Below are 27,945 nucleotides of genomic sequence, written 5' to 3'. Positions count from 1 at the left end.
GAGTGTCGTACCTGTTATGGCTGGCAATCAGGCAACACAGCGTGCAGTAATCAGCGCACACACAGAGATCTGGCAATAACCAAAAACAATAGGACGAGCTCTGAGACGTGGAATCTCTGTAGACTGCAGTACCTGATCTATCCTCACACAACTATAAGCAGCAGTGGATTGCGCCTATCACTACCCATGCAACTCGGCACTGCCTGAGGAGCTGACCAGCCTGAAGATAGAAACACAAGCCTGACCTACCTCAGAGAAATACCCCAAAGGAACAGGCAGCCCCCCACACACAATGACTGTTAGCAAGATGAAAAGACAAACGTAGGAATGAAATAGACCCAGCAAAGCGAGGCCCGATACTCCAGACAGAGCGAGGATAGCAAAGAGAACTATGCAGTCTACAAAAAACCCTAAAACGAAAACCACGCAAAGGGGCAAAAAGACCCACCGTGCCGAACTAACAGCACGGCGGTGCACCCCTTTGCTTCTCAGAGCTTCCAGCAAAAGTTAATAGCAAGCTGGACAGAAAAAACAGAAAACAAACCAGAAGCACTTATCTAGCAGAGCAGCAGGCCCAAGGAAAGATGCAGTAGCTCAGATCCAACACTGGAACATTGACAAGGAGCAAGGAAGACAGACTCAGGTGGAGCTAAATAGCAAGGCAGCCAACGAGCTCACCAAAACACCTGAGGGAGGAAGCCCAGAGACTGCAATACCACTTGTGACCACAGGAGTGAATTCAGCCACAGAATTCACAACAGTACCCCCCCCCCCTTGAGGAGGGGTCACCGAACCCCCACCAGAACCCCCAGGCCGACCAGGACGAGCCACACGAAAGGCACGAACAAGATCTGGGGCATGGACATCAGAGGCAAAAACCCAGGAATTATCTTCCTGAGCATAACCCTTCCATTTGACCAGATACTGGAGTTTCCGTCTAGAGACACGAGAATCCAAAATCTTCTCCACAATATACTCCAATTCCCCCTCCACCAAAACAGGGGCAGGAGGCTCCACAGATGGAACCATAGGTGCCACGTATCTCCTCAACAACGACCTATGGAATACATTATGTATGGAAAAGGAGTCCGGGAGGGTCAGACGAAAAGACACCGGATTGAGAATCTCAGAAATCCTATACGGACCAATAAAACGAGGTTTAAATTTAGGAGAGGAAACCTTCATAGGAATATGACGAGAAGATAACCAAACCAGATCCCCAACACGAAGTCGGGGTCCCACACGGCGTCTGCGATTAGCGAAAAGCTGAGCCTTCTCCTGGGACAAGGTCAAATTGTCCACTACCTGAGTCCAGATCTGCTGCAACCTGTCCACCACAGAATCCACACCAGGACAGTCCGAAGACTCAACCTGTCCTGAAGAGAAACGAGGATGGAACCCAGAATTGCAGAAAAATGGAGAGACCAAGGTAGCCGAGCTGGCCCGATTATTAAGGGCGAACTCAGCCAACGGCAAAAATGACACCCAATCATCCTGGTCAGCGGAAACAAAACATCTCAGATATGTTTCCAAGGTCTGATTGGTTCGTTCGGTCTGGCCATTAGTCTGAGGATGGAAGGCCGAGGAGAAAGATAGGTCAATGCCCATCCTACCACAAAAGGCTCGCCAGAACCTCGAGACAAACTGGGAACCTCTGTCAGAAACAATATTCTCAGGAATGCCATGTAAACGAACCACATGCTGGAAGAACAAAGGCACCAAATCAGAGGAGGAAGGCAATTTAACCAAGGGCACCAGATGGACCATTTTAGAAAAGCGATCACAGACCACCCAAATGACCGACATTTTTTGAGAAACGGGAAGGTCAGAAATGAAATCCATCGAAATATGTGTCCAAGGCCTCTTCGGGACCGGCAAGGGCAAAAGCAACCCACTGGCACGTGAACAGCAGGGCTTAGCCCTAGCACAAATTCCACAGGACTGCACAAAAGCACGCACATCCCGTGACAGAGATGGCCACCAGAAGGATCTAGCAACCAACTCCCTGGTACCAAAGATTCCTGGATGACCGGCCAGCACCGAACAATGAAGTTCAGAGATAACTTTACTAGTCCACCTATCAGGGACGAACAGTTTCTCGGCCGGACAACGATCAGGTTTATTAGCCTGAAATTTCTGCAACACTCTCCGCAAATCAGGGGAGATGGCAGACACAATGACTCCTTCCTTGAGGATACTCGCCGGCTCAGATAACCCCGGAGAGTCGGGCACAAAACTCCTAGACAGAGCATCCGCCTTCACATTTTTAGAGCCCGGAAGGTATGAAATCACAAAATCAAAACGAGCAAAAAATAACGACCAACGGGCCTGTCTAGGATTCAAGCGCTTGGCAGACTCAAGATAAGTAAGATTCTTATGATCAGTCAATACCACCACGCGATGCTTAGCACCCTCAAGCCAATGACGCCACTCCTCGAATGCCCACTTCATGGCCAGCAACTCTCGGTTGCCCACATCATAATTACGCTCAGCAGCAGAAAATTTCCTGGAAAAGAAAGCACATGGTTTGAACACTGAGCAACCAGAACCTCTCTGTGACAAAACCGCCCCTGCACCAATCTCAGAAGCATCAACCTCGACCTGGAACGGAAGAGAAACATCAGGTTGACACAACACAGGGGCACAGCAAAAACGACGCTTCAACTCCTGAAAAGCTTCCACGGCAGCAGAAGACCAATTAACCAAATCAGCACCCTTCTTGGTCAAATCGGTCAATGGTCTGGCAATGCTAGAAAAATTACAGATGAAGCGACGATAAAAATTAGCAAAGCCCAGGAATTTCTGCAGACTTTTTAGAGATGTCGGCTGAGTCCAATCCTGGATGGCCTGAACCTTAACCGGATCCATCTCGATAGTAGAAGGGGAAAAGATGAACCCCAAAAATGAAACTTTCTGCACACCGAAGAGACACTTTGATCCCTTCACGAACAAGGAATTAGCACGCAGTACCTGGAAAACCATTCTGACTTGCTTCACATGAGACTCCCAATCATCTGAGAAGATCAAAATGTCATCCAAGTAAACAATCAAGAATTTATCCAGATACTCACGGAAAATGTCATGCATTAAAGACTGAAAAACAGATGGAGCATTGGCAAGTCCGAACGGCATCACCAGATACTCAAAATGACCCTCGGGCGTATTAAATGCCGTTTTCCATTCATCTCCCTGCCTGATTCTCACCAGATTATACGCACCACGAAGATCAATCTTAGTAAACCAACTAGCCCCCTTAATCCGAGCAAACAAGTCAGAAATCAATGGCAAGGGATACTGAAACTTAACAGTGATCTTATTAAGAAGGCGGTAATCAATACACGGTCTTAGCGAACCATCCTTCTTGGCTACAAAAAAGAACCCTGCTCCCAATGGTGACGACGATGGGCGAATATGTCCCTTCTCCAGGGACTCCTTCACATAACTGCGCATAGCGGTGTGTTCAGGTACGGACAAATTAAATAAACGACCCTTAGGGAATTTACTACCAGGAATCAAATCGATAGCACAATCACCATTCCTATGCGGAGGTAGGGCATCAGACTTGGACTCTTCAAATACATCCTGAAAGTCCGACAAGAACTCTGGGATGTCAGAAGGAATGGATGACGAAATAGACAAAAATGGAACATCACCATGTACTCCCTGACAACCCCAGCTGGTTACCGACATAGAGTTCCAATCCAATACTGGATTATGGGTTTGTAGCCATGGCAACCCCAACACGACCACATCATGCAAATTATGCAGTACCAGAAAGCGAATAACTTCCTGATGTGCAGGAGCCATGCACATGGTCAGCTGGGCCCAGTACTGAGGCTTATTCTTGGCCAAAGGTGTAGCATCAATTCCTCTCAACGGAATAGGACACCGCAAAGGCTCCAAGAAAAATCCACAACGTTTAGCATAATCCAAATCCATCAGATTCAGGGCAGCGCCTGAATCCACAAACGCCATGACAGAATACGATGACAAAGAGCACATTAAGGTAATGGACAAAAGGAATTTGGACTGTACAGTACCAATAACGGCAGAGCTATCGAACCGCCTAGTGCGTTTAGGACAATTAGAAATAGCATGAGTAGAATCACCACAATAGAAACACAGTCTGTTCAGACGTCTGTGTTCTTGCCGTTCTACTTTAGTCATAGTCCTGTCGCACTGCATAGGCTCAGGTTTACTCTCAGACAATACCGCCAGATGGTGCACAGATTTACGCTCGCGCAAGCGACGACCGATCTGAATGGCCAAGGACATAGACTCATTCAAACCAGCAGGCATAGGAAATCCCACCATTACATCCTTAAGAGCTTCAGAGAGACCCTTTCTGAACAAAGCCGCTAGTGCAGATTCATTCCACAGAGTGAGTACTGACCACTTCCTAAATTTCTGACAATATACTTCTACATCATCCTGACCCTGGCATAAAGCCAGCAGATTTTTCTCAGCCTGATCCACTGAATTAGGCTCATCGTAAAGCAATCCCAGCGCCTGGAAAAATGCATCAACATTACTCAATGCAGAATCTCCTGGTGCAAGAGAAAACGCCCAGTCCTGTGGGTCGCCGCGCAAAAAAGAAATAATAATCAAAACCTGTTGAATAGGATTACCAGAAGAATGAGGTTTCAAGGCCAAAAATAGCTTACAATTATTTCTGAAGCTCAGGAACTTAGTTCTGTCACCAAAAAACAAATCAGGAATCGGAATTCTTGGTTCTAGCATCGATTTCTGATCAATAGTATCTTGAATCTTTTGTACATTTACAACGAGATTATCCATTGAGGAGCACAGAGCCTGAATATCCATGTCCACAGCTGTGTCCTGAAGCACTCTAATGTCTAGGGGAAAAAAAAGACTGAAGACAGAGCTAAGAAAAAAAAATGATGTCAGGATTTCTTTTTTCCCTCTATTGGGAATCATTGGTTTGGCTCCTTGTACTGTTATGGCTGGCAATCAGGCAACACAGCGTGCAGTAATCAGCGCACACACAGAGATCTGGCAATAACCAAAAACAATAGGACGAGCTCTGAGACGTGGAATCTCTGTAGACTGCAGTACCTGATCTATCCTCACACAACCATAAGCAGCAGTGGATTGCGCCCACCACTACCCATGCAACTCGGCACTGCCTGAGGAGCTGACCAGCCTGAAGATAGAAACACAAGCCTGACCTACCTCAGAGAAATACCCCAAAGGAACAGGCAGCCCCCCACACACAATGACTGTTAGCAAGATGAAAAGACAAACGTAGGAATGAAATAGACCCAGCAAAGCGAGGCCCGATACTCCAGACAGAGCGAGGATAGCAAAGAGAACTATGCAGTCTACAAAAAACCCTAAAACGAAAACCACGCAAAGGGGCAAAAAGACCCACCGTGCCGAACTAACAGCACGGCGGTGCACCCCTTTGCTTCTCAGAGCTTCCAGCAAAAGTTAATAGCAAGCTGGACAGAAAAAACAGAAAACAAACCAGAAGCACTTATCTAGCAGAGCAGCAGGCCCAAGGAAAGATGCAGTAGCTCAGATCCAACACTGGAACATTGACAAGGAGCAAGGAAGACAGACCCAGGCGGAGCCAAATAGCAAGGCAGCCAACGAGCCCACCAAAACACCCGAGGGAGGAAGCCCAGAGACCGCAACACCACCTGTGACCACAGAAGTGAACTCAGCCACAGAATCCACAACACGTACCGTTCTGTGCGTGGAGAGTCGTGCTGTTCTGAGCATCATACTGTTCTGTGTACTGAGAGTCGTGCTGTTCTGAGCGTCGTACCGTTCTGTGCGTGGAGAGTCGTACCGTTCTGTGTGTGGAGAGTCGTGCTGTTCTGAGCGTCGTACCGTTCTGTGCGTGCAGAGTCGTGCTGTTCTGAGCATCGTACCGTTCTGTGCGTGGAGAGTCGTGCTGTTGTGAGCGTCGTACCGTTCAGTGTGCGGAGAGTCGTACTGTTCTGAGCGTTGTACCGTTCTGTGCGTGGAGAGTTGTGCTGTTCTGAGCATCGTACCGTTCCGGAGAATCGTGCTGTTCTGAGCGTCGTACCGTTCCGGAGAATCGTGCTGTTCTGAGCGTCGTTCTGTTCTGTGCATGGAGAGTCGTGCTGTTCTGTGCGCGGAGCGGTGCCGGGATCATCTTTCTTTTGTTTTTTCTAGCAAAAACTCATCAGAAGCCAGAAGTCACGATCCCGACGTTCTCCAAGGTGAAAGTCAAGGACATATTCCACCGGCTGGTGAGTGGCAGAAAGCGAAGGACAGGATCTGCTGGGGTGGCGGAGGGTGGTCTCTGTACAGAGGGGGTGGGTCAGCTGTGCTCTGCTGGTGGTCTATAATGCAGATATCTTTCCTTGTAGTACTATAATGACAATTACCTTCCCACGGCACCCCCCTATGTGTCTGTCAGCTCCGCGGCACCCCTGTCATGATAATATAAATATGCCATGTTTTGAGTATATACCTAAAAGGTCCATGGCTTACAGACACACGCTGTGGGCTTTTCCGCCCCCCCCCCCCCCTTCACTCTATCTGGAAAGCTCTGCTTCTCTCCTAATGTGAACCCAGCCTTAGCCTGCAGGCAACTCCCTCCCCTATGCTATATAGTGGTAATGTGAGACCAGTGTGCCAGCAAGAGGAATTTTTATGGCTATGTGCTGCGAAAGCCAGTCTCTGTCTAAACGCCTCTTCCCTCCTCCCGCCTGATACTAGCTAAAACTGGTACGGCCATTTCCCAAACTGCATGGGACTTTTTTTTGTTCTTTTAAAGTTATGTATATTGGCACCGATCAGGGCTAGAGATATAAGGATTATATATTCCGGATGTCCATCGAGAGATCTATAGCTAACTGAAATCACTAGGAGCTAAACCCAACGAGTTGCAAGGAGCGGATTTCTCCGTAAGCGGGTCAAGTATCTACGCCATGCTTATACTTAAAGGAACCCCCCTGAAGTGGTAAACATCCTGATCATTGTGTCGTTCCTATGCGAGGTTCATATAGCGAGTTATGTATAGAAATGGTTTGTCATAACTTTAAGAAAGGGGAGGTTTTAGCCTTTGAGTGAGGTCACCACAGGGGGGGTGCCTTGGTTTTGGGCTGGGAGACATCAGACTTCCCTAGTCTTTTGACCTGGGTCTAGCTGCGAGACAGATGTGTCATGCATCTAGATGTGTGCCCCTCCCCCACGGCACACGGGCAGCCATGAGATGAAAGTAAATGAATGAAATGTAAGTGTTTTTCAACTTTAATCCCATTTTGTTTTTGTACTGTACATACGATACTTGTCTACTTTTATAATACATTTTTATACTTCTGTAAACACACTTTTCCTCTGAATAATTTTACTAATTTTGTTAATAAACTACTCAGATTTTAATTAATTTTTTGTCTGGCACTTCCCTTGTTTTTGGGTATATCTTGACTTCATGGAAGTAGACATATCATATTTAAGGTCTCTTTTTTGGATTTCTGTAAACACTGCCTGCCTTTTTTTTTGAATAAAATGACTAGCTTTGTCTCTCCTTGCTCTATAACAATATGTCACGTCCTCTGAAGTGAATTACACTACTAATCTGGGTAGGGTCCAGACCCGTTATTAATTAAGAAATTGGAGCTGGTGGCAGCGGATTTGTCCTGTGCGCTTGGGAGGCTTTGTAGCGACGGCGATGTTGATAATTATTGTTCCCACCTGAGTCGGAGTAGTTATATCGCCCTCGCTGCAGTGAGCCCATTAGCCAGTACAAAGTAAAGCAGCCTTTCTGGCGACTAATTATCCTAGGTGCAGTACCCGGTCTGACCTGAGGGTAAGGGGGCGCCAGAGAGCTCCAAGTTCCAAACCAGAACTGTGAAGTGGGATATAGATAAATCCCCTTCAGAAAGAACCAGGGGCAACTAAACAACCCCGGTTCATGACAAATTGGCGTGAGTGTTGGGGATAATAAAGGTATCCTCCTCGTGAACCGTGACATATTGGTGGCAGCGGTGGGATAATGGAGCATTAGTGATCGGGTTTCAGCAATCATTTCTCTCACTAAAAACTTGCACAGTTCTTGTGAGGACTTTGCGGGGAAAAAAAAATGTTTTGGAGAAAGAGCTCAGTGTTTACTAGTCCTGAGACATCGTGTGTAGTTGCGATTACCCGCTCCCTTTCTCTTTGTTTTTCTGTCCTATCTTTTATTTGGCAATGATGGCCACAAAAGGAGAAGCCTGGTACACCCAGCAGAAGAAGGACACTCTTGTTGGAGTATGCACGTACCACGGCCTGGACCACCGTGGCAAAACCAAGGCTCAATTGGTCACGGAACTGGTGCAATTTCAGAGCCCAGCGGACGCAGAAGCCAGGACCAACGCAGGTGGTGCTGCAGCTGAGTTTCAACCACTGAATGCCGGCCCTACTTGCAACTATGGGAGCGTGCACCTCCGCCTGCAGCTGGCTCTGCAACACTGCTCCGCAGATGACACAGAGACATCTGCAGCTGGTCCTGCAATTCCAATAGGCTGAGAGAGCTGAGCAAGAGGCCCAGAGAAACCATGAACTGCGGCTGGCCGAACTCAGAGCCGTACCATCTACCACGCTGGGCAGTGAGTCCAGCAACGCTGCATCCCCTAAACCCCGGCCAGAGCACTTTCCTGTCACGGAAAAGGACGGGGACTTGGACACTTTTCTGCGGGCATTTGAGAGAGCCTGCAGACCGTACCAGCAGCCGGATAAACAATTGGCCCGATACCTGACCCCAGGGCTAAGAGGCAAAGCTCTGGAGGCGTTTGCTTCTCTCCCGCCAGACCAAGAGGCTATGAGGCCATCAAGCAGGCCCTGATAACCAAGTACCAGCTAACTCCTGAGGATTACCGTAAAAAGTTCCAGAACCTCCAACGTGGCTCACACGACAGTTACAGTGATGTGGTGCATGGACTCAGGACCCACTTTGACCAGTGGACCCAAGGACTGTCAGTGACCACCTTTGAGCAGCTGGGAGACCTGATGATCAAAGACCAGTTCTTACATCTTTGCCCAGCTGAGGTGCGACAGTTCGTGATAGACAGAGAACCCAAAGATGTGACGAAAGCAGCGCAGATTGACGATGCCTATGAGGCCAACCGTAGATCGGAAGCGCGGAAGCCAGTCACCACCAGCTGGAGAGGGGGTAAGCCTGCAACCAACGCCAGTACCCCTGCCAGCCAACACACCAGAGGTCCTGTCCCCGTGGCCAACAGCGCCAGACCTACCACCGAACCTCGCAAGTGTTACTTCTACAATCGGACTGGTCATATCAGTTCCAACTGTCCAGACAAGCAGAAGAACCCCCAAGCCAAGGCCCCAGGGCCTAATGCTGCAGTTCTTTTGGTGGGTGGTGTAGTTGGGAGGGTGTGTGACAACAATGTGCAGCACGTCATGGTGGGGGGCCATGTCGCCACAGGCCTCAAGGACACCGGGGCTGAACGAACCCTCATCCGACCCGAACTGGCGGCCCCTGAAGAAATCATTCCGGGGAAAACCCTGACTGTCACTGGGATTGGGGGCATCAGCTGTCCCTTACCGATGGCCCGGGTTTATATTGATTGGGGTGCCGCGAGCGGGGTGAATGAAGTGGGGCTGTCTGATAATTTGCCCACTGATGTTTTGTTGGGGACTGATTTGGGGTGGATGGTTGCATATTATGTCCCTGACTCCCCTCCCTGATCGAATGCTGATGATAGCGATGGGAAATTGCACGTGTTACCTGACAATGCTTTACCGGTTAATAATGTACTTGATAATGATTTTTCTGAAAATGCAGAGAGTAATACTGATGATGCGAATTATGAAAATGTGCATGTGTTACCTGATAACCATTTGTGTTGCAAAGATGATGTGTTCACAGGTACAGGCGTGCTCAGCCACGTTGCTTTGTGGGGTGGGATGGCTGAGGAACCCCTAACAGGAGCAAGTGAGGGAGCTAAGGGAAATGGGGAGATGCATGGGAACCGTGAGGAAGGTGACGCCATGAAAGTGACCAGTGCCACCGAGGAAGGTAACTGGCCCATAAGTAGCACTGCCCCTGGAGTGTTGGGGGTGGATGGGAAGGTCGAGCCCATAGCAGCGCCGGCTGATGGGTCTGTAGAAACCCCGGGGAGACAGCCTTCGTAGCTGCTGTCACCCGCAGTCAGAGTGCCCGGAACGCAGATAACTGTCAGCCTTCCGGACCCTCCTCAGTCATCACGGTGACTGAACCAGAGGTGGACCCAGAGCAGGTCCAAGAGGGTTCCCGTGGGGAAGGGACCTTGACGTCGCTTCTGGCTTCCCCTAGGCAGGAGTTTCAGGCCGCTCTGCACACAGATGCGAGCCTAGAGAGTTTGAGACATCTCGCCGAGACGCGCTTCTCCGTGACTGAGAAGGAGAAGGTGTTCTGGGAACGAGAAAGGTTGTACCGGGAGACAGTACCCGGAGAATCACAAAAGGAGTGGTTGAGGGAAAGACAGCTGGTCAAAACCAGGGATTCAAGCTTCAGGAGGCTAATTTGCATATTCCAGGTGCCTTCTGGGAGAAGCGAAGTCTCCCTAAGCTAGAAGATCGTTGGGTACAGCCGGGACCAGCTGCTTCGAAAGCATCACCAAACCAGGGATTCAAGCTTCAGGAGGCTAATTTGCATATTCCAGGTGCCTTCTGGGAGAAGCGAAGTCTCCCTAAGCTAGAAGATCGTTGGGTACAGCCGGGACCAGCTGCTTCGAAAGCATCACCAAACCAGGGATTCAAGCTTCAGGAGGCTAATTTGCATATTCCAGGTGCCTTCTGGGAGAAGCGAAGTCTCCCTAAGCTAGAAGATCGTTGGGTACAGCCGGGACCAGCTGCTTCGAAAGCATCACCAAACCAGGGATTCAAGCTTCAGGAGGCTAATTTGCATATTCCAGGTGCCTTCTGGGAGAAGCGAAGTCTCCCTTAGCTAGAAGATCGTTGGGTACAGCCGGGACCAGCTGCTTCGAAAGCATCACCAAACCAGGGATTCAAGCTTCAGGAGGCTAATTTGCATATTCCAGGTGCCTTCTGGGAGAAGCGAAGTCTCCCTAAGCTAGAAGATCGTTGGGTACAGCCGGGACCAGCTGCTTCGAAAGCATCACCAAACCAGGGATTCAAGCTTCAGGAGGCTAATTTGCATATTCCAGGTGCCTTCTGGGAGAAGCGAAGTCTCCCTAAGCTAGAAGATCGTTGGGTACAGCCGGGACCAGCTGCTTCGAAAGCATCACCAAACCAGGGATTCAAGCTTCAGGAGGCTAATTTGCATATTCCAGGTGCCTTCTGGGAGAAGCGAAGTCTCCCTAAGCTAGAAGATCGTTGGGTACAGCCGGGACCAGCTGCTTCGAAAGCATCACCAAACCAGGGATTCAAGCTTCAGGAGGCTAATTTGCATATTCCAGGTGCCTTCTGGGAGAAGCGAAGTCTCCCTAAGCTAGAAGATCGTTGGGTACAGCCGGGACCAGCTGCTTCGAAAGCATCGCCAAACCAGGGATTCAAGCTTCAGGAGGCTAATTTGCATATTCCAGGTGCCTTCTGGGAGAAGCGAAGTCTCCCTAAGCTAGAAGATCGTTGGGTACAGCCGGGACCAGCTGCTTGGAAAGCATCGCCAAACCAGGGATTCAAGCTTCAGGAGGCTAATTTGCATATTCCAGGTGCCTTCTGGGAGAAGCGAAGTCTCCCTAAGCTAGAAGATCGTTGGGTACAGCCGGGACCAGCTGCTTCGAAAGCATCACCAAACCAGGGATTCAAGCTTCAGGAGGCTAATTTGCATATTCCAGGTGCCTTCTGGGAGAAGCGAAGTCTCCCTAAGCTAGAAGATCGTTGGGTACAGCCGGGACCAGCTGCTTCGAAAGCATCACCAAACCAGGGATTCAAGCTTCAGGAGGCTAATTTGCATATTCCAGGTGCCTTCTGGGAGAAGCGAAGTCTCCCTAAGCTAGAAGATCGTTGGGTACAGCCGGGACCAGCTGCTTCGAAAGCATCACCAAACCAGGGATTCAAGCTTCAGGAGGCTAATTTGCATATTCCAGGTGCCTTCTGGGAGAAGCGAAGTCTCCCTAAGCTAGAAGATCGTTGGGTACAGCCGGGACCAGCTGCTTCGAAAGCATCACCAAACCAGGGATTCAAGCTTCAGGAGGCTAATTTGCATATTCCAGGTGCCTTCTGGGAGAAGCGAAGTCTCCCTAAGCTAGAAGATCGTTGGGTACAGCCGGGACCAGCTGCTTCGAAAGCATCACCAAACCAGGGATTCAAGCTTCAGGAGGCTAATTTGCATATTCCAGGTGCCTTCTGGGAGAAGCGAAGTCTCCCTAAGCTAGAAGATCGTTGGGTACAGCCGGGACCAGCTGCTTCGAAAGCATCACCAAACCAGGGATTCAAGCTTCAGGAGGCTAATTTGCATATTCCAGGTGCCTTCTGGGAGAAGCGAAGTCTCCCTAAGCTAGAAGATCGTTGGGTACAGCCGGGACCAGCTGCTTCGAAAGCATCACCAAACCAGGGATTCAAGCTTCAGGAGGCTAATTTGCATATTCCAGGTGCCTTCTGGGAGAAGCGAAGTCTCCCTAAGCTAGAAGATCGTTGGGTACAGCCGGGACCAGCTGCTTCGAAAGCATCACCAAACCAGGGATTCAAGCTTCAGGAGGCTAATTTGCATATTCCAGGTGCCTTCTGGGAGAAGCGAAGTCTCCCTAAGCTAGAAGATCGTTGGGTACAGCCGGGACCAGCTGCTTCGAAAGCATCACCAAACCAGGGATTCAAGCTTCAGGAGGCTAATTTGCATATTCCAGGTGCCTTCTGGGAGAAGCGAAGTCTCCCTAAGCTAGAAGATCGTTGGGTACAGCCGGGACCAGCTGCTTCGAAGGCATCACCAAACCAGGGATTCAAGCTTCAGGAGGCTAATTTGCATATTCCAGGTGCCTTCTGGGAGAAGCGAAGTCTCCCTAAGCTAGAAGATCGTTGGGTACAGCCGGGACCAGCTGCTTCGAAAGCATCACCAAACCAGGGATTCAAGCTTCAGGAGGCTAATTTGCATATTCCAGGTGCCTTCTGGGAGAAGCGAAGTCTCCCTAAGCTAGAAGATCGTTGGGTACAGCCGGGACCAGCTGCTTCGAAAGCATCACCAAACCAGGGATTCAAGCTTCAGGAGGCTAATTTGCATATTCCAGGTGCCTTCTGGGAGAAGCGAAGTCTCCCTAAGCTAGAAGATCGTTGGGTACAGCCGGGACCAGCTGCTTCGAAAGCATCACCAAACAAATTTTTGCCTGTAGGACATTATTGCAAGAGAGCTTGGCTGAGTAGATTACACAAGAAGGAAAACACACAGCAAGTCAGCAGGATCTAGGAGCAACATGGCAGATGTGACAACCTACATGGTGAGCTGCAGCATGTGCTACATGTTCACAGATCGACCACAAGAAGAATCCAATTTCACCTGTCAGAAGTGTAGACTAGTGGCCCTTTTAGAAGAAAAGGTGCGGGGTCTGGAAGAAAGAATAGCAACTTTGAAACTCATCAAAGAGAATGAAGACTTTCTAGACAGAACAGAAGCATCTCTACTGGTCACAGAAGGTGCAAAAAGTGTCAGAGAACCTCCAAAAGCAGATGAGTGGAAGCATGTGACCAAAAGAAGCAAGAAGACCATGGAGAAATCACCAACCACACAACTGAAGAACCGATATCAAATCTTTGTAGAGGATGAAGATGGCACACCTAAGAATGAAGCAATACCAGCAAGCAAAAAAGAAAAGGGCACACAGCAACAAGTGACAGCAAAAAGTACAGCCAAGAAGCAACGAAGAGTGGTGGTGGTGGGAGACTCACTACTGAGAGGCACCGAAGCAGCCATCTGCAGACCGGACATAACTGCAAGAGAAGTATGCTGCCTTCCAGGTGCGATGATCGAGGATGTGACCGATAGGATACCAAAGCTCTTCAGCTCCAAGGACGTCCACCCATTTCTTCTGATACATGTTGGCACCAATGACACGGCAAGGAAGGACCTACCGACAATCTGCAAGGACTTTGAAGAGTTGGGGAAGAAAGTAAAGGAACTGGATGCACAGGTAGTTTTTTCTTCTATCCTTCCAGTAGACGGGCATGGCACCAGGAGATGGAACAGGATCCTTGATGCAAACAACTGGCTAAGACGATGGTGCAGACAACAAGGATTTGGATTCCTGGACCACGGTGTGAATTACTGGTATGATGGACTCCTCGCCAGAGACGGACTACACCTCAACAAACCTGGGAAACACACATTCGCCAGAAGACTCGCTACACTCATCAGGAGGGCGTTAAACTAGAAGAAGAGGGGACGGGAAGAAAAACATTAGACTCGAACAAAGACGACCCAGGAAAACATACTCAGAAGGGAGGTAAGAACATTTCTAAAACAATCCACAGTGAGGAGATTGGAACAAAACAAAATCCTCTAAACTGCATGCTCGCAAACGCCAGAAGCCTGACAAACAAGATGGAAGAACTAGAAGCAGAAATATCTACAGGTAACTTTGACATAGTGGGAATAACCGAGACATGGTTAGATGAAAGCTATGACTGGGCAGTTAACTTACAGGGTTACAGTCTGTTTAGAAAGGATCGTAAAAATCGGAGAGGAGGAGGGGTTTGTCTCTATGTAAAGTCTTGTCTAAAGTCCACTTTAAGGGAGGATATTAGCGAAGGGAATGAGGATGTCGAGTCCATATGGGTTGAAATTCATGGAGGGAAAAATGGTAACAAAATTCTCATTGGGGTCTGTTACAAACCCCCAAATATAACAGAAAGCATGGAAAGTCTACTTCTAAAGCAGATAGATGAAGCTGCAACCCATAATGAGGTCCTGGTTATGGGGGACTTTAACTACCCGGATATTAACTGGGAAACAGAAACCTGTGAAACCCATAAAGGCAACAGGTTTCTGCTAATAACCAAGAAAAATTATCTTTCACAATTGGTGCAGAATCCAACCAGAGGAGCAGCACTTTTAGACCTAATACTATCTAATAGACCTGACAGAATAACAAATCTGCAGGTGGTTGGGCATTTAGGAAATAGCGACCACAATATTGTGCAGTTTCACGTGTCTTTCACTAGGGGGACTTGTCAGGGAGTCACAAAAACATTGAACTTTAGGAAGGCAAAGTTTGACCAGCTTAGAGATGCCCTTAATCTGGTAGACTGGGACAATATCCTCAGAAATGAGAATACAGATAATAAATGGGAAATGTTTAAGAACATCCTAAATAGGCAGTGTAAGCGGTTTATACCTTGTGGGAATAAAAGGACTAGAAATAGGAAAAACCCAATGTGGCTAAACAAAGAAGTAAGACAGGCAATTAACAGTAAAAAGAAAGCATTTGCACTACTAAAGCAGGATGGCACCATTGAAGCTCTAAAAAACTATAGGGAGAAAAATACTTTATCTAAAAAACTAATTAAAGCTGCCAAAAAGGAAACAGAGAAGCACATTGCTAAGGAGAGTAAAACTAATCCCAAACTGTTCTTCAACTATATCAATAGTAAAAGAATAAAAACTGAAAATGTAGGCCCCTTAAAAAATAGTGAGGAAAGAATGGTTGTAGATGACGAGGAAAAAGCTAACATATTAAATACCTTCTTCTCCACGGTATTCACGGTGGAAAATGAAATGCTAGGTGAAATCCCAAGAAACAATGAAAACCCTATATTAAGGGTCACCAATCTAACCCAAGAAGAGGTGCGAAACCGGCTAAATAAGATTAAAATAGATAAATCTCCGGGTCCGGATGGCATACACCCACAAGTACTAAGAGAACTAAGTAATGTAATAGATAAACCATTATTTCTTATTTTTAGTGACTCTATAGCGACAGGGTCTGTTCCGCAGGACTGGCGCATAGCAAATGTGGTGCCAATATTCAAAAAGGGCTCTAAAAGTGAACCTGGAAATTATAGGCCAGTAAGTCTAACCTCTATTGTTGGTAAAATATTTGAAGGGTTTCTGAGGGATGTTATTCTGGATTATCTCAATGAGAATAACTGTTTAACTCCATATCAGCATGGGTTTATGAGAAATCGCTCCTGTCAAACCAATCTAATCAGTTTTTATGAAGAGGTAAGCTATAGACTGGACCACGGTGAGTCATTGGACGTGGTATATCTCGATTTTTCCAAAGCGTTTGATACCGTGCCGCACAAGAGGTTGGTACACAAAATGAGAATGCTTGGTCTGGGGCAAAATGTGTGTAAATGGGTTAGTAACTGGCTTAGTGATAGAAAGCAGAGGGTGGTTATAAATGGTATAGTCTCTAACTGGGTCGCTGTGACCAGTGGGGTACCGCAGGGGTCAGTATTGGGACCTGTTCTCTTCAACATATTCATTAATGATCTGGTAGAAGGTTTACACAGTAAAATATCGATATTTGCAGATGATACAAAACTATGTAAAGCAGTTAATACAAGAGAAGATAGTATTCTGCTACAGATGGATCTGGATAAGTTGGAAACTTGGGCTGAAAGGTGGCAGATGAGGTTTAACAATGATAAATGTAAGGTTATACACATGGGAAGAGGGAATCAATATCACCATTACACACTGAACGGGAAACCACTGGGTAAATCTGACAGGGAGAAGGACTTGGGGATCCTAGTTAATGATAAACTTACCTGGAGCAGCCAGTGCCAGGCAGCAGCTGCCAAGGCAAACAGGATCATGGGGTGCATTAAAAGAGGTCTGGATACACATGATGAGAGCATTATACTGCCTCTGTACAAATCCCTAGTTAGACCGCACATGGAGTACTGTGTCCAGTTTTGGGCACCGGTGCTCAGGAAGGATATAATGGAACTAGAGAGAGTACAAAGGAGGGCAACAAAATTAATAAAGGGGATGGGAGAACTACAATACCCAGATAGATTAGCGAAATTAGGATTATTTAGTCTAGAAAAAAGACGACTGAGGGGCGATCTAATAACCATGTATAAGTATATAAGGGGACAATACAAATATCTCGCTGAGGATCTGTTTATACCAAGGAAGGTGACGGGCACAAGGGGGCATTCTTTGCGTCTGGAGGAGAGAAGGTTTTTCCACCAACATAGAAGAGGATTCTTTACTGTTAGGGCAGTGAGAATCTGGAATTGCTTGCCTGAGGAGGTGGTGATGGCGAACTCAGTCGAGGGGTTCAAGAGAGGCCTGGATGTCTTCCTGGAGCAGAACAATATTGTATCATACAATTATTAGGTTCTGTAGAAGGACGTAGATCTGGGTATTTATTATGATGGAATATAGGCTGAACTGGATGGACAAATGTCTTTTTTCGGCCTTACTAACTATGTTACTATGTTACTAATTCCGGGGTGAGTTGTTGCGGATTGCCCATGAGATCCCGCTAGCTGGACACTTGGGGATCAGCAAAACTAAGGCCCGGCTGTCTCAACACTTCTATTGGCCTAAGATGGGGACAGATGTGTCAAACTACTGCTGCTCCTGTGTCACCTGTCAAAGAGTGGGTAAGGCGGGGCTTGCTCTTAAGGCTCCCCTGATCCCTTTGCCGGTGATAGAGGAGCCTTTCCAGAGGATCGCGGTGGACATTGTGGGCCCGCTGTCCATCCCCAGCAGCTCTGGAAAGCAATATGTCCTCACTGTGGTAGACTACGCTACCCAATACCCCGTGACAGTAGCTCTGTCGTCAACTAGGGCAGAGAAGGTGGCGGATGCCCTGTTGGCCATCTTTTCACGTGTAGGATTTCCCAGGGAGGTGCTTACTCATCAAGGGACCCAATTTATGTCTCGCCTAATGGAGGCTCTCTGTAAGAGAATGCAGGTGGAGCGTCTGGTATCGAGTGCGTATCACCCACAGACCAATGGCTTGTGTGAACGCTTCAATGGTACCCACAAACAGATGCTACGCATGCTGGTTGAGACCCAAGGGCGCGACTGGGAACGGTACCTCCCACACCTGCTATTCCCTTACCGAGAGGTTCCGCAGGCCTCGACAGGGTTCTCTCCCTTCGAGCTCCTGTACGGCAGGCGAGTCCAGGGACCCCTTGGGTTGGTAAGAGAATCCTGGGAAGAGGAGCCGAACTCTTTTGAAGTGTCCATAGTGGAGTTTGTCATGCGCTTCCGTGACAAGATGCAGACCTTGACGCAGTTGGTCCATGACAACATGATGCAGGCTCAGGCTGATCAGAAGCACTGGTACGACCAGAACTCCTGGGAGCGGACCTACCAGGTGGGTCAAAAGGTGTGGGTGCTGGTCCCCGTACCAAAGGATAAGCTTCAGGCAGCCTGGGAGGGCCCGTACGTCGTCCACCAACAGCTCAACCCAGTCACCTGCGTGGTCACGCTTGACCACGCTCTGGGTAGGCGAAAGGCCTTACACGTCATTATGATGAAGGCTCAACACGAACGTGAAGCCTGGGTCCTACCGGTCTGCAGCCTGCCCGAAGACGGGGAGAAAGACACCCTCCTGGACATGCTGGCCCAAGCCAAGGCCAATGGGTCCATAGAGGACTTGGAGGTAAGCGCCTTGTTAACCGAACCCCAGCGGTTGCAGTTGCAGACCACGCTGGAACCCTTCCGGGCCGTGTTCTACAACCAACCTGGAAGGACTGAGTTAGCGGTCCACGAGGTGGACACCGGGAATCACGCCCCATTACGGCGAACACCTTATCAAATCTCCGACTAGGTGCAGCAGGTTATGCGCCAGGAGATCGATGAGATGTTACAGCTGGAGGTGATTCAGCAGTCAAAGAGAGTGTGGGCCTCACCTGTAGTTCTCGTGCCAAAAAAGGATCGAACCACCAGGTGTTCGGCGTTGACTATAGTGGGCTCAAGGCCATCAGAGCCTCTGACGCGCACCCCATGCAACGCATCGAGGAGCTGCTTGAGCGGTTAGCTGGCTCAAAATATCTCCATAATGGATCTGAGTCGGGGATACTGGCAGATTTCCCTGAGCCCCGAGGCACAGGAGAAGTCTGTGTTTATTACACCCTTCGGACTGTACAAGTCCACGGCCGTGCCCTTCGGCATGAAGAATGCCTCTGCCACTTTCCAGCGGATGGTCAACCACCTGCTTCAGGAACTGGAGAAGTACGCGGTGGTGTACTTGGATGACATTGCCATCTTCAGTTCCTCCTGGAACGAACACCTGCAGCATCTCGAGGAGGTGCTCAGGCGAATTCACCAAGCAGGACTGACTATCAAGCCGGGAAAGTGTCAGATGGGCATGAGTGAGGTCCACTACCTGGGGCATCGGGTAGGCGGGAACTCCATAAGGCCAGAGCCTGGGAAAGTGGATGCGATTGCGTCCTGGCCCACCCCTAGGATCAAGAAACAGGTGATGTCCTTCCTGGGCACTGCAGGGTACTATAGGCGCTTCGTACAGAACTATAGTAGCTTGGCAATGTCCTTGACGGACCTCACCAGGAAGAAGCCTACCCGAAGTAGTCGACTGGACTGTCAGCTGTGAGGGAGCCTTCCAGGGATTGAAAACAGCCCTGTGCAACTCTCCCGTGTTAAAAGCAATTGACAGCAGTCGACCGTTCCTGGTGCAGACAGGCGCCAGCGCCTCGGTGCTGTGCTCAGCCAGGTTGACTCGGGGAAACCAAGATCACCCCGTGTTGTACCTGAGTCGGACGCTTCTGCTGAGGGAAGTGGCCTTTTCCACCATCGAGAAGGAGTGCCTGGCCATGGTCTGGTCGTGCAACGTTTGCAGCCCTACCTGTACGGTCGCACCTTCACAGTGGTGACTTACCAGAACCCTCTGCGCTGGCTACAAGCCATGTATGGAACCAACGGAAGGTTGCTTCGCTGGAGCCTTGCCCTCCTACAGTATGACTTTACCATAAAACACAAAAAGGGCAGCCAGCATGGCAACGCAGATGAGTTGTCCCGCCAGGGCGAACCTGTCTCCATAGCGCGGTCCAAAAGGGGGAGGTGTCATGATTATATGAATATGCCATTTTTTTAGTATATACCTAAAAGTTCCATGGCTTTCAGACACGCTGTGGGCTTTTCCGACCCCTTCCCCCCTTCATTCTGCCTAGAAAGCTCTGCTTCTCTCTTAGCCTGCAGGCAACTCCCTCCCCCTGCTATATAGTTGTAATGTGAGACCAGTGTGCCAGCAAGAGGAATTATTATGGCTCTGTGCTGCGAAAGCCAGTCTCTTTCTAAACCCCTCATCCCGCTTGATACTAGCTAAAACTGGTACAGCCATTTCCAAAACTGCATGGACCTCTTTTGTTCTTTTAAAGTTATGTATACTGGCACCGATCCGGGCTAGAGATACAAGGATTATATATTCCAGATGTCCATCGAGAGATCTATAGCTCACTAAAATCGCTAGGAGCTAAACCCAACGGATTGCAAGGAGCGGATTTTTCCGTAAGCGGGTCATGTATCTACACTGTATATATACTTAAAGGAACCCTGGTGAATATCCTGATCATTGTGTTGTTCTTATACGAGGTTCATACAGCGAGTTATGTATAGAAATGGTTTGTCATAACTCTAAGAACAGGGAGGATTCAGCCTCTGAGTGACGTCACCACGGTGGGAATGCCTTGGTTTTGGGCTGGGAGATAAGTGAGTGAAACATCAGTCTTCCCTAGTCTTTTGTCCTGGATCTAGCTGCGAAACAGATGTGTGATGCATCTTGATGTGTGCCCCTCCCCCACAGCACACAGTCAGCTATGAGATGAAATGATGTGAACAAAATGTAAGTGTTTTTCAGCTTTAATCTCATTTTATTTGTACTGTACATACGATACTTGTCTACTTTTACAATACCCTTTTATACTTCTGTAAACGCTGCCTACCTTTTTTGGAGTAAAATAAATAAAATTACTAGCTTTGTCTCTCTTTGCTCTAGAACCGAACTGTCACGTCCTCTGAAGTGAATTACGCTACTAATCTGGGTTGGCTCCGGACCCGTTATTAATTTTAAAAAATCGTAGCTTGTGGCAGTGGATTTGTCCTGTGCGTTTGAGAGGCTTTATAGCTACGGCGGCGTCGATAATTATTGTTCCCGCCTGAGTGGGAGTAATTATTTCACCCTCGCTGCAGCGTACCCATTAGGCTACTTAAACACTGGCGTTTTTTGCAATACGTCGCAATGCGTCGTTTATGGCAAAAAACGCATCCTGCAAAGTTGTTTGCAGGATGCGTTTTTGTCCCATAGATTAAAATTAGCGACGCATTGCCACACGTAGCAACCGTCGTGCGACGGTTGCGCCGTGTTGTGGCGGACCGCCGGGAGCAAAAAACGTTAAATGTAACGTTTTTTGCTGCCGACGGACCGCTTTTTCCGACCGCGCATGCGCGGCCGGAACTCCGCCCCCACCTCCCCGCACCTCACAATGGGGCAGCGGATGCGCCGGAGAAATGCATCTGCTGCACCCGTTGTGTGGCGCATCAAACGCTAGCGTCGGAATCTCGGCCCGACGCATTGCGACGGGCAGATTCCGACGCTAGTGTGAGAGTAGCCTTAGCCAGTGCATAGTAAGGCAGCCTTTCTGGCGACTATCCAAGGTGCAGTACCCGGTCTGACCTGAGGGTAAGGAGGGCACCAGAGAGCTGCAAGTTCCAAACCGGAACTAGGAAGTGAGATATAGATAAATCCCCTTCAGAAAGGAACCAGGGGCAACCAAACAACCCCGGTTCATGACAAATTGGTGTCAGTGGTGGGGATGATAAAGGTATCCTCCCCGTGAACCGTTACAACCCCCCTACGTGTCTCTCAGCTCCGCGGCACCCCGGTATGTGTCTTTCAGCTCCACAGCACCCCCCTATGTGTCTGTCAGCTGTGCGGCACCCCTGTGTCTGTCAGCTCCGCAGCACCTCCCTGTGACTGCCAGTTCTGCGGCACCGCCCTATGTGTCTGTTAGCTCTGCGGTAGCCCCCTATGTGTCTGTCAGCTGCGCGGCACCGCCCTATGTGTCTGTCAGCTCTGCAGTAGCCCCCTATGTGTCAGTCAGCTCTGCGGCACCCCCTGTGTCTGTCAGCTCCGCGGTACCCCTCTATGGACTGTCAGCTCCGCGGCACCCCCCTATGGACTGTCAGCTCCGCGGCACCCCCCTATGTGTCAGTCAGCTCCGCGGCACCCCCCTATGGACTGTCAGCTCCGCGGCACCCCCCTATGTGTCTGTCAGCTCCGCGGCACCCCCATACGTGTCTGTCAGCTCCGCGGCACCCCCATACGTGTCTGTCAGCTCCGCGGCACCCCCCTATGGACTGTCAGCTCCGCGGCACCCCCCTATGTGTCAGTCAGCTCCGCGGCACCCCCATACGTGTCAGTCAGCTCCGCGGCACCCCCATACGTGTCAGTCAGCTCCGCGGCACCCCCATACGTGTCAGTCAGCTCCGCGGCACCCCCATACGTGTCTGTCAGCTCCGCGGCACCCCCATACGTGTCTGTCAGCTCCGCGGCACCCCCATACGTGTCTGTCAGCTCCGCGGCACCCCCATACGTGTCTGTCAGCTCCGCGGCACCCCCATACGTGTCTGTCAGCTCCGCGGCACCCCCCTATGTGTCTGTCAGCTCCGCGGCACCCCCATACGTGTCTGTCAGCTCCGCGGCACCCCCATACGTGTCTGTCAGCTCCGCGGCACCCCCCTATGTGTCTGTCAGCTCCACGGCACCCCCGTATGGACTGTCAGCTCCGCGGCACCCCCCTATGTGTCAGTCAGCTCCGCGGCACCCCCCTATGGACTGTCAGCTCCGCGGCACCCCCCTATGTGTCTGTCAGCTCCGCGGCACCCCCATACGTGTCTGTCAGCTCCGCGGCACCCCCCTATGTGTCTGTCAGCTCCGCGGCACCCTCCTACGTGTCAGTCAGCTCCGCGGCACTCCCCTACGTGTCTGTCAGCTCCGCGGCACCCCCCTATGGACTGTCAGCTCCGCGGCACCCCCCTATGTGTCAGTCAGCTCCGCGGCACCCCCCTATGGACTGTCAGCTCCGCGGCACCCCCCTATGTGTCTGTCAGCTCCGCGGCACCCCCATACGTGTCTGTCAGCTCCGCGGCACCCCCCTATGTGTCTGTCAGCTCCGCGGCACCCTCCTACGTGTCAGTCAGCTCCGCGGCACTCCCCTACGTGTCTGTCAGCTCCGCGGCACCCCCCTATGGACTGTCAGCTCCGCGGCACCCCCCTATGTGTCAGTCAGCTCCGCGGCACCCCCCTATGTGTCAGTCAGCTCCGCGGCACCCCCCTATGTGTCAGTCAGCTCCGCGGCACCCCCCTATGTGTCTGTCAGCTCCGCGGCACCCCCATACGTGTCTGTCAGCTCCGCGGCACCCCCCTATGGACTGTCAGCTCCGCGGCACCCCCCTATGTGTCAGTCAGCTCCGCGGCACCCCCATACGTGTCAGTCAGCTCCGCGGCACCCCCATACGTGTCAGTCAGCTCCGCGGCACCCCCATACGTGTCTGTCAGCTCCGCGGCACCCCCATACGTGTCTGTCAGCTCCGCGGCACCCCCATACGTGTCTGTCAGCTCCGCGGCACCCCCATACGTGTCTGTCAGCTCCGCGGCACCCCCATACGTGTCTGTCAGCTCCGCGGCACCCCCCTATGTGTCTGTCAGCTCCGCGGCACCCCCATACGTGTCTGTCAGCTCCGCGGCACCCCCATACGTGTCTGTCAGCTCCGCGGCACCCCCCTATGTGTCTGTCAGCTCTGCGGCACCCCCGTATGGACTGTCAGCTCCGCGGCACCCCCCTATGTGTCAGTCAGCTCCGCGGCACCCCCCTATGGACTGTCAGCTCCGCGGCACCCCCCTATGTGTCTGTCAGCTCCGCGGCACCCCCATACGTGTCTGTCAGCTCCGCGGCACCCCCCTATGTGTCTGTCAGCTCCGCGGCACCCTCCTACGTGTCAGTCAGCTCCGCGGCACTCCCCTACGTGTCTGTCAGCTCCGCGGCACCCCCCTATGGACTGTCAGCTCCGCGGCACCCCCCTATGTGTCAGTCAGCTCCGCGGCACCCCCCTATGGACTGTCAGCTCCGCGGCACCCCCCTATGTGTCTGTCAGCTCCGCGGCACCCCCCTATGTGTCTGTCAGCTCCGCGGCACCCCCATACGTGTCTGTCAGCTCCGCGGCACCCCCCTATGTGTCTGTCAGCTCCGCGGCACCCTCCTACGTGTCAGTCAGCTCCGCGGCACTCCCCTACGTGTCTGTCAGCTCCGCGGCACCCCCCTATGGACTGTCAGCTCCGCGGCACCCCCCTATGTGTCAGTCAGCTCCGCGGCACCCCCCTATGGACTGTCAGCTCCGCGGCACCCCCCTATGTGTCTGTCAGCTCCGCGGCACCCCCATACGTGTCTGTCAGCTCCGCGGCACCCCCCTATGTGTCTGTCAGCTCCGCGGCACCCTCCTACGTGTCAGTCAGCTCCGCGGCACTCCCCTACGTGTCTGTCAGCTCCGCGGCACCCCCCTATGGACTGTCAGCTCCGCGGCACCCCCCTATGTGTCAGTCAGCTCCGCGGCACCCCCCTATGGACTGTCAGCTCCGCGGCACCCCCCTATGTGTCTGTCAGCTCCGCGGCACCCCCCTATGTGTCTGTCAGCTCCGCGGCACCCCCATACGTGTCTGTCAGCTCCGCGGCACCCCCCTATGTGTCTGTCAGCTCCGCGGCACCCTCCTACGTGTCAGTCAGCTCCGCGGCACTCCCCTACGTGTCTGTCAGCTCCGCGGCACCCCCCTATGGACTGTCAGCTCCGCGGCACCCCCCTATGTGTCAGTCAGCTCCGCGGCACCCCCCTATGGACTGTCAGCTCCGCGGCACCCCCCTATGTGTCTGTCAGCTCCGCGGCACCCCCATACGTGTCTGTCAGCTCCGCGGCACCCCCCTATGTGTCTGTCAGCTCCGCGGCACCCTCCTACGTGTCAGTCAGCTCCGCGGCACTCCCCTACGTGTCTGTCAGCTCCGCGGCACCCCCATACGTGTCTGTCAGCTCCGCGGCACCCCCCTATGTGTCTGTCAGCTCCGCGGCACCCCCTTGTGTCTGTCAGCTCCGCGGCACCCCCCTATGTGTCTGTCTGCTGCGCGGTCACATGACCCTTGTGGCAGCTCTGGATGTGAGTGGAGTGCAGGGCTCCTCATCTTGTCTCGCCTCCTCTGCTCGTCTTGCAGGGTCCCATCTCCGTCTTCTCGGCCAAGCATCGGTGGCGGCCAGCGCAGAAGGTTCACCTGGATCCTGGAGATGGCGGCTTTGGCTTCACTTTGAGAGGCGACTCCCCGGTTCTCATCGCTGGGGTGGTCCCAGGGGGCTGCGCCGCTGTACGTACATCATCTGCTCCTGGGAAAGCTGGGTGACCTCAGTGTGTTTGCCCTGGCCTCCGTCACCCGGCTCCCCCAGATCTGGCTGCATCGTGTGCCCCGGCCGCTGACTTCGCTCTTCTGTCACAGTGTGCCGGTGTGATGGAGGGGTCTTACATCGTGGCTGTGAACAGCGAGGACTGCCGGTGGGCGAAGCATTCACAAGTCGTCCAGCTGCTGAAGAACGTGGGGAAGCAAGGAGCGGACATCGAGGTGGTGACCTTCCAGAGCGCCGACCCTCAGAGCACGGTGAGACCCCCGCTAATAATGTACTGAACCCTTCTAAGATAGTAAAAAAAGACTGCACAATTCCTATAATCTGGCATCCTGCGGTCTGCAGAGTATTGGAAATTCCAAACCATCAGACGCCTCCTGCGGTGCTGCCGGTGACATCCTGCTTATCTGCTGCCGGATTACAGGAATTTTATAGCGACTCTCCCTGATCCCCTGTAAGATGCCGGAGTATCGGACCCCGATGACCGCACGCTCCGTTGTGCAGTATTACCCCAGTATAACGCGCTGTCACCCGCCAGGTGCCGGACAAGAAGTCATCCATGCTGACGTCCAGCGAGATCCTGAAGGGCAACAAGGAGAACAGGAAGACGACGGCGGCCGGGAAACGCTCCAGCACGCTGCTGCTCTGGAAGAAGAACCCCACCAAGAGGACCCCCAACATCTCCAGCATCAGCGCCCTCCAGCTGCCATTCAGTGCGGTGCAGAGCAACGAGTCCATGTACTGAGCTCTGCAGCCAGCCAGGAGACTATAGACCACCCTGCACCTTAGGGCCAGGAGACTATAGACCACCCTACACCCCGCGGTCAGGAGTCTACAGACCACCCTGCACCTCGTGGCCACGAGACCAGAGACCACCCTGCACTCTTCGGTCAGGAGACCACAAAACACCCTGCGGAAAGGAGAATACTGACCACCCTGCACTCCGCGGCCAGAAGACCACAGACCACCCTGCGGCCTGGAGGCTACAGACCACCCTGCACGCCGTGGTTAGGAGACTACTGGACCACCCTACAGCCGGGTGCTACGGGACCACCCTGCACCCAGGAGACTACAGACCACCCTGTACCCTGCGTACAGGAGACATCTGGGCCACCCTGTGCCCGGACCACACCCCAGTAGATGAGTGGACCACCCATAGGGACCACCTTGAATCAAGGATTCCACTGCCACGAACATGCTGCACCCTGGACCTCACTGCCCCATGGAGCCGACAAAACCACTTTGCGTCCTGGACCCCACGATCAGGACCACCCTTTTGCCTGGACCTTAGGGGACAATAGGTCGACTCTGGCGCTCTTGACTCCATGACTAGGACCACCCTGTGTCCTGGGTCCCACCTCCAGAAGATGATATCACTGCATGTCCTGGACCCCACTGCCCCCAGGATATTATGGGACCACCCTGTGCCCCGGGAGACTATGGGACCACCCTGTGCCCCGGGAGACTATGGCACCACCCTGTGCCCCGGGAGACTATGGAACCACCCTGTGCCCCGGGAGACTATGGCACCACCCTGTGCCCCGGGAGACTATGGGACCACCCTGTGCCCCGGGAGACTATGGGACCACCCTGTGCCCCGGGAGACTATGGGACCACCCTGTGCCCCGGGAGACTATGGGACCACCCTGTGCCCCGGGAGACTATGGGACCACCCTGTGCCCCGGGAGACTATGGGACCACCCTGTGCCCCGGGAGACTATGGCACCACCCTGTGCCCCGGGAGACTATGGCACCACCCTGTGCCCCGGGAGACTATGGCACCACCCTGTGCCCCGGGAGACTATGGGACCACCCTGTGCCCCGGGAGACTATGGCACCACCCTGTGCCCCGGGAGACTATGGCACCACCCTGTGCCCCGGGAGACTATGGCACCACCCTGTGCCCCGGGAGACTATGGGACCACCCTGTGCCCCGGGAGACTATGGCACCACCCTGTGCCCCGGGAGACTATGGGACCACCCTGTGCCCCGGGAGACTATGGGACCACCCTGTGCCCCGGGAGACTCTGCTGTACATAAATGTATAATTTATATCTGAGGAGGAAAGACGTGGTAATAAATCCACGCTCTGCTGCAGCAGTGGCGTCGCTCTGTCCCCCGGCAGCCGCGCTGATGGCCGCACCGGCTCTGGTTCATTCTCTCCCGAGATCCGATGATGAGGAATCACCGTCCTATCTCTGTCAGTGGTGCAGGGCAGCCATGATGGGTCTCCATGGTAACCGTATACCGACCCTGCAGTCTGGTCCCGCAGGTTGGGAACAAGTAGGGGCAGATGGTACCGATTGGAGTGCGGGGGCGGAGATTGTTTATAGTCTGTTACCGTGGAGACTCATGGAAGTCTGCATAGGAGCTGCACACACAAAACGGCAAAATAATAGGCTGAAAGTCACCAACGGCCTAAAAACAAGGAGCCTATCCTGTGAGATACTGTCTGCTGAGCCGTGTATCTAATCCTATCCTGTGTGATACTGACTGCTGAGCTGTGTATCTAATCCTATCCTGTGTGATACTGTCTGTTGAGCCGTGTATCTAATCCTATCCTGTGTGATACTGACTGCTGAGCTGTGTATCTAATCCTATCCTGTGTGATACTGACTGCTGAGCCGTGTATCTAATCCTATCCTGTGTGATACTGA

General features: G+C 51.9%; 1 protein-coding gene across 2 annotated transcripts in view; it reads left to right on the top strand.

Moving 5' to 3' along the window:
- Positions 1 to 27,381, top strand: part of RHPN1 (rhophilin Rho GTPase binding protein 1) — a 75,453-nt gene extending 48,072 nt beyond the window's left edge. For both annotated transcript variants that reach the window (XM_069732022.1, XM_069732023.1), the window contains exons 13-16: positions 6,166 to 6,242; positions 25,108 to 25,254; positions 25,384 to 25,542; positions 25,827 to 27,381. In XM_069732022.1, coding sequence (XP_069588123.1) covers positions 6,166 to 6,242; positions 25,108 to 25,254; positions 25,384 to 25,542; positions 25,827 to 26,033 — 590 coding nt within the window. In that variant the 3' untranslated portion in view covers positions 26,034 to 27,381. The remainder of the gene's footprint in view (positions 1 to 6,165; positions 6,243 to 25,107; positions 25,255 to 25,383; positions 25,543 to 25,826) is intronic.
- The last annotated feature ends 564 nt before the right edge of the window (positions 27,382 to 27,945 follow it).

This window comes from Ranitomeya imitator, chromosome 6, assembly GCF_032444005.1.
Source record: "Ranitomeya imitator isolate aRanImi1 chromosome 6, aRanImi1.pri, whole genome shotgun sequence".
NCBI lineage: Eukaryota > Metazoa > Chordata > Amphibia > Anura > Dendrobatidae > Ranitomeya > Ranitomeya imitator.
This window is presented reverse-complemented; position numbering and strand designations above follow the sequence as displayed.